The sequence below is a fragment of the Pelodiscus sinensis genome, chromosome 7 (assembly GCF_052426305.1).
Source record: "Pelodiscus sinensis isolate ZL-2025 chromosome 7, ASM5242630v1, whole genome shotgun sequence".
Classification (NCBI taxonomy): domain Eukaryota; kingdom Metazoa; phylum Chordata; order Testudines; family Trionychidae; genus Pelodiscus; species Pelodiscus sinensis.
In genome coordinates, this window is record NC_143058.1 from 5,726,037 (window position 1) to 5,733,256 (window position 7,220).

General features: G+C 42.3%; 1 protein-coding gene across 1 annotated transcript in view; it reads right to left on the reverse strand.

The window, feature by feature from the left end:
• Positions 1-5,277, reverse strand: part of GYPC (glycophorin C (Gerbich blood group)) — a 35,490-nt gene extending 30,213 nt beyond the window's left edge. Inside the window, exon 1 of the mRNA XM_006124739.5 lies at positions 4,780-5,277. Within this exon, the coding sequence (XP_006124801.1) occupies positions 4,780-4,813 (34 nt within the window). The 5' untranslated portion in view covers positions 4,814-5,277. The remainder of the gene's footprint in view (positions 1-4,779) is intronic.
• Between the last annotated feature and the right edge of the window lie 1,943 nt (positions 5,278-7,220).

The following is a 7,220-nucleotide window of genomic DNA, read 5'->3' on the forward strand; positions in this document are numbered from 1 at the left end:
AATGTGATTGGAAACCAAACTGGCAATAGCCCTTTTTTTGGTTAAAACACAGAGAATGGTAAGAGTTTATAGGAATGAGGAAAATACTCTTGATGGAATTCCCATTTTTGAAAAAAAAATGCTAAAATTAGCTTAATAAAAATAACACTGTCGTTTGTAAAATATAACCATTTCAACAAGGCATGTACATTATCCTTGATTTTTAAAAAAAATAATTGAGTTAAGGAGCCGAGCAATGCCTGGTAAATCTGCTAGGGCTGTATACGAAGAGAGAGGGAGTAAAAATCCCTTCTCATCAGGGCCGGCTCTAGGCACCAGCAAATCAAGCAGGGGCTTGGGGAGGCAAACGTACACTTTGCCAGGGGCAGCATTTCAGGTAAGCAACCGGTGATGCCCCTGGCAACACCTAGCCCCGCCCCACCGATTTAAAGGGCCGCAGCCCGTGGCCAGATGCCACCTCTGTCTTCTCTCCTGCTTTTCCCCTCCCCCGCAACACCTAGCCCCGCCCTGCCCTGCCCACCAATTTAAAGGGCCACGGGAGATGGCACCATGTGCGAGCCTGCTGGCCGCCCCTGTTTCCTATTCCTGAGTCCTGAGTCCTTCTCCTCCCTGGTGGCCGCTACCTCCGAGAGCCTCTCCACTCCAAGCCATCAGCCATCCCTCTGCCTACATCATATGGAAATACCAGGTAAGATGCTCCCTTTCTGCCTAGGCTTGCCAGGTGTCCGGTATTTTCACCTCCTGTCCTGTAAAAAAAATCAGAAAATACCGGACACCTGGCAAACCTACAAACACGCAGCCTGCTGGCCCTGACCCTGGCCTCTCCCCTCAGGCCCCGACACCCTCAGACCCAGGGACCTTTTGAAGTCTGTTCCTAGTATATTTCTCTTGTTCATGTTTGTAGTAGAAGTAGAACCAAACAAGAATCCAGCACATACACACACACACACACACACACACACACACACACACACACACACACACACAATATTAACTGTTCTACACTCTTCAAAGAATCACACATGCTGTTTCATAGATATTTTTTTAAAGAATTAAACTTTGTTGATCCGGGTAAACTTTTGTGTTTGATGTCTCTAAGGCAAGCTTCATTCCATATATAGTTGTATTGAGCACATACTACTCTCTACTCCCTCTAACACCTCATAAACTTGAATATATAATGGCTACTAGCAAGATGGACACACAAAAATAATGTGCATATGCACACCCACTGATCTCAGTTTATCTGATAACATAGATGTGTTGGAGCCACGTAAGGAGCCACTGAATTCCAAAACAAATCTAGTTTAACAATACAAATATTTATTGATTTAGTTTAGATGTCTTATGTGCTATAGTTATCATAATTGGTTGACAAGTATGCTAGCTGATTATAATTGGTTTGAAGATTGATTAAATATAGCCATAAACTACTTGGGTGCATCTAGACTGGCAAGATTTTGCGCAAAAACTTGCCAGCTGTCTACACTGGCCGCTTGAATTTGCGCAAGAGCACTGACGTTCTAATGTAAGAATTCAGTGCTTCTTGTACAAATACTTTGATGCTCCTGCTCAGGGATAAGTCCTCTTGTGGAAGAATACTTGTGCAAGACGGCCAGTGTAGACAGGCACCTTAATTTTTCGCGCAAGAAAGCCCAATGGCTAAAATGGCCATCGGAGCTTTCTTGCGCAAAAGCGCGTCTATACTGGGCACAGATGCTTTTGTGCAAAAGCACTTTTGGGCAAAAGCATCTGTGCCAATCTAGACACTGTTTTGTGGAAATATTTTTAACGGGAAAACTTTTCCGTTAAAAGTATTTCCGCAAAATCATGCCAGTCTACACGCACCCCTTGAGTTTTAGATGTGGCACAAGTTTTCGCTTCTATTTTTTGGTACTTAGTTTATATTTCCTTAACCATTTGTGTGAATAGTTTTTCATGCATTCAAAGCACAATTCAAAAGTAGCCTATTTCTATAAGAACAATAAAGGAGAGATTGAAGGTACATTTCCCACTCTTGAAAAAGAGCTTTGTGTGAGCTGGAAATCTTGACTCTGTCACCAAAACAAAAGAAAAAAATTGCAATGTGGAAACGTGTAAAAGCCAACAAAAAGGGGTGGGGGAGGGGGCAGCCAAATTTTTTTTGCTTGGGCCAGCAAAAAACCTAGAGCCGGCCTTGCTTCTCTTTCATTAATAAATGCAAGAGAATAACTAGAGCATCCTAGCAATTAGGTTATCCAACACCATTCACTCAACATCACAAAACAGCTGTCATCTGGCCTGTCCAGCAAGTATCAAAAAATTAGTATAAGATATTTAACTTAGTCTGATGTATTGGGGATGCTTTGTGGATCTTTGCACCAGCTTCAGTACTTCTCATGTTGCTTACTAAGCAACACAACTTTGTTTTTGCTAGACACAGTCCCTCTCTGTTAAACATCTGTTGTCTGTTCTGTATTGTACCTCTGAACACACTGAACTTTAACTTCGCCTTGATTAGAAACGGACTGGTGCCAAAGCTACTGGCTTTGTGCCAGGAAAACAAAACAGGCCTACATGGAAATAGTGCACTGAACTTGCATATGGAATCACCAGAAGGCTTCCCCTTTAATTGAATTTGGTGCTTGTTTTGTGTTTTAAACAATGTGGATCACATTTACTGTGATGCAAACTGAAACAGGATACCAGCACTTCCTGTCTGCATCTGCAGGAAAAGCAGCATTCGGAGAGTTGGAAAGCAGACAGTAACATTATTTCAGTTCAACACTTGGTTAAGGGGTGCACCTTTTACATGGAACCATCTGGAGTTATCAGTTGTAAAAAATGGTTTGCAAAGTCTGATATGCTCAGAAACTGAAAATGCCCTCTGAGGTGATATAGACAATGAGATGATTTGATGTACGGTTTTCTCCTTGTGCACGGTTGTGAGATGAGGACACAGTGAATTCATACATACATAAGTCAAATGCGAGGCCCAATTTTTTGAGTTGGCTTGTGCTTTTTTTAAACTTGTGGCATTCCACTGATTTCAGCAGAGTTATTCCAGCTAGGGGGGAGGGATAGCTCAGTGGTTTGAGCATTAGCCTGCTAAACCCAGGGTTGTGAGTTCAATCCTTGTGGAGGCCATTTAGGGATTTGGGGCAAAAATTCATCAGGGATGGTCTTTGGTCCTGCTGTGAAGGCAGGGGACTGGACTCAATGACCTTTCAAGGTCCCTTCCAGATCTAGAAGATAGTAAATCTCCATTAATTTAATTTAATCTACACCACCACAAGTGAGCTCGGACCAGAATCCAGGCCCAGGAGACTGTCTGAACTCCTTAGTAAAGGATGTAAATTGGGCTTCTGCGTAGCCCACAACACCGCACAATCAATAATGTGCATTTCAGCTAATAATTGTAACCCCTCTCCACATCCCACAAGGCATGTGGGAGCAATGGTTGCAGTAATTTACATGTCTGAAAAGAAATCAACAGATAATCCAGACACAGTACTTTCTTCCAAAGTATCCCTCTTTGCCTGAATATCTATTTTCCTTCACTAGCAGTAAATAAGGTTAAATCTTGTCAAAATTACAGGAACCAAAAAAAAAAAATGATGGAGATAAATTTTCAGCTTTTAATTTGTCATCTACTTGCAAAAAGACCAGGGGAAAATAAAAATCCTTGCCTAAAATTCCAGTGGTTCTTTTCAATATAACAAACCTGCTCGCTCTTTTGATCTCATTCAAATCTTAGAAGACAATGTCAATTTCAAATTTCAGATTGTCTAGCGCCCATCCAACAGGTTTCAGTGGGGATCATCGGTTCAGTTTTGGTGGGTTCATTAAAAATACTATGCGGGGTTACCAAACTGGCTACATTTGAAATAAAATAAAAAATCTGTTTCAAAGCCCTCCTCTGAACTGTGAGTCTGAGTTTGCTGTCAGTTACACCACTGTAAGCAAACAACTTTCCATGCATCTGATGAAGTGGGTCTTTGCCCACGAAAGCTTATGCTCCAATGAATCTGATAGTCTATAAGGTGCCACAGGACTTCTCGTAGTTCTTGCAAATTTCCATTGATATCACTGGAATTATTCTGGATTTGCTCCAGATCAGAAACCGGCCCTTAATTTTTTTTAATGTTACCCCAAATATTTTACTATGTGCTGATTAAATGGCCATTTGAATTCCCTGGGCCAATTCTCTCATTCACCACTGAAGACAACAGAGTTATGCCAGCATTGAATTTCCCTCTCCCCCCCCCCCCCCAATAGCCTTACTTGAGAGAACTAATTCAGTTGCCCTGAGATTGTGTTTCTAAGGTTCCCAAAGCAAAAAAAAAAAAAAAAAAAAAGCATTGTAACTTTAAATATAGACTGACAGTTTTTGGCTTGCATCTCATATTACACACAGACGGCTTGGTGTCTCTAACTGCAAGCTAGGCGGTACCATTAATATCTCAGAAGAGAGACACTAAATCTTCCGAATGCTTATACTTTCATTCCTGAAGGGAAAAGCAGTTAGTTTATATTTTCTCCCAACGAGCACTTAGAATGAAATGTAACAAATTTCTGAATGTTACATGCAGGAATTAAACTTTGCAGATGTCTGTTTCGTGTCTCTCTGCTACTTCCAGACACACACCAAAGCAGACTGTTTCACCCCTAACCCTTTCCTTTAAGGAAATCCTCAGAATTGGTTTGTGAATGTCAACTGTGTTTAGAAGTCACCTGGTTAAACAATGGACGGGTACGTTCACGGTTCCTGCAAGGAGGAGAGGAAAGGAGGGTACTCACGTGATGGAGTTACTACAGAGTTTAGGGAACTCATAATGTACGCCTTCAGAAATGTTTTCTTTGCCTTGACAGCTTTTCTCCTCTGTTCAGAATCGCAGGCTGGAGAGGCAGGGAAGAGAGACGGCTGGAGAGGCAGGGAAGAGAGACCAAGGACCCAGGAGAATGCAGCACTTGTTCAGACACTCCTTGCTGAGTTCCTGACCCCTTTACAACTGGAAAAGGAAACAGCCCATGTGTCATTCTCTGCTGCCTTTCCAGCTCACATGAGCAGGGAGGGGCCCCCACTTTCAGATAGCTGTTTTCAAGTTTGACGTATCCCTGCCCTCTGCCTTCCAGGAACTTCGAAGCTTCAGCAACACGTAGAAAGAAAAGGCTTTTTAAAGGGCTTGGTTTCAATCCTGTCCAGCCTGGTATCCCGAGACGGGGACCAGCCCCGTGGATGAGGCATCCAAATTCCATTCTGGCTCAGAAACGTCTATGCCCAGAGATTCTCTAACTGTACCTCTCATTTAACTGGTATAAATCGGGAATAAATCCACTGAAGTCTGAGTAGTTTCACTGGTGTTAATAAGAGGAAGGAGGAAGTCAGGGATCAAGACACTTGGCTTGGTTTTCAGGAGAGTAGGGTTTAATTCCTGCTTCAAGCACATATTTCCTGCACGACCTAAGACAAGTATCTGAGTCTGTGTACGCCTCAGTTGCCTGTTGATAAAAGGGGGATGAAAATACTTCTCATTTCCTTATACTTTTTCTTTCTTGCCTATTTAGATTATTAACTCTTTAGGCCATCTCAGAGGGGAAACCCTTTTTTAAAACAATGAGCAGTTCTGTGGCACCATAGAGACGAAGGGTATGTCGACACTAGCCCCCTAGTTCGAACTAAGAAGGCTAATGTAGGCATTTGAAGTTGCAAATGAAGCCTGGGATTTAAATATCCCGGGCTTTACTTGCATCTTCCCATCCGGGCGCTATTTTTAAATCCCCTTAGTCCGAACTAACTGCCCGTGGCTACACATGGCAGTCAAATGTTAACGTGAACTAAGTCTTTAGTTCGAGTTAACTGTTACACTTCATGGAATGAGGTGTAACAGTTAACTCGAACTAAGGACTTAGTTCGAGTTAATATTTGACTGCCATATGTAGCCGTGGGCAGTTAGTTCGGACTAAGGGGATTTAAAAATGGCGCCCAGATGGGAAGATGCAAGTAAAGCCCGGGGTATTTAAATCCCGGGCTTCATTTGCAACTTCAAATGCCTACATTAGCCTCCCTAGTTCGAACTAGGGGGCTAGTGTTGACATACCCAAACAGATTTATTAGGTCATGAGCTTCTGTGGGTAAAACCCACTTCATCAGATGAGCTGGAGTAGAAATTACAGAATCCAGGGTATGTAGAACAGCAAAAGAAGTTACCTGTCTATTGTAGGACTGGTGTTAATGAGGCTAAATAAGGGTGGATGTCTTATTTGCAGCATTTGCTGTAGAGATGTGAATATCCAACAAATTCAACACTATCCACGTAAGCTTCAATAACGAGCTTACCTGGTTAACACATTACAATGAGTAGTCCTTTGGCACCTTAGAGTCTAACAAAAAAAATGGTATCATGAGCTTTCATGGGTGAAGCCCACTTTATCACATGGTAGGCTGGAAAGGAATAACAGAGAGTACACTGCATTGGAAAGGCAATTTTCCCTCTTTTGATATTCGCATCTCCACAATAAAAGCTGCGAATGAGACACATTCACACTGCCTTAATTAGCCTCATTAACACTGGTCCTACAACTGAGAGGTAACTTCTTTTGCTGTTATATATACCCTGGAGATTGTAATTTCTTACTCCAATTCATCTTATGAAATAGGTCATGAGCTGCCATTGGTAAAACCCAACGAATCTGTTACTCTAACTGGACTCCTCGTTGATCCTTCGGGCCGTGTTTTTTTACCGTGTCTGTACAGCATGTAGCATAGCATCTGATCTCAGTTAAGGCCTCTAGGTATCTGCAAAATACAGGGAATTTATTTATTTATTTGCTTGCTCACTCGCTCACTCGCTTGTACGTTCGTTTATTCGTTTATTCATTCATCTTGTTATGTATTTGTTTCTTTGCTTGTTTGTTTTATTAGTTCATTAGAATCAGACTCAAGTGGCTTCGTTAAGATCTGATCAATCCTCAGTTCTCAATGGACTGTGTAGGCCAGGATAAATTCATAGCATTCCTTCCTTGTCTACCACACAGTAACTGTCTGACTCAAAGTGGGGAGGGGAGGAGCAGAGAAAAGCGGGGACTGAAATTCTCCCTGTTATGCAAGGGTGTGTCAACGTCTTTCTGTTAAGTCACCTAAGGGACCGGCTGCTGCCTACATGGCTGTGTAGTTGGCTCCCGATACTTATTCAACAACGGTAGGATGGAAGGAGTGGCAACGTACATGCCGACTCCAA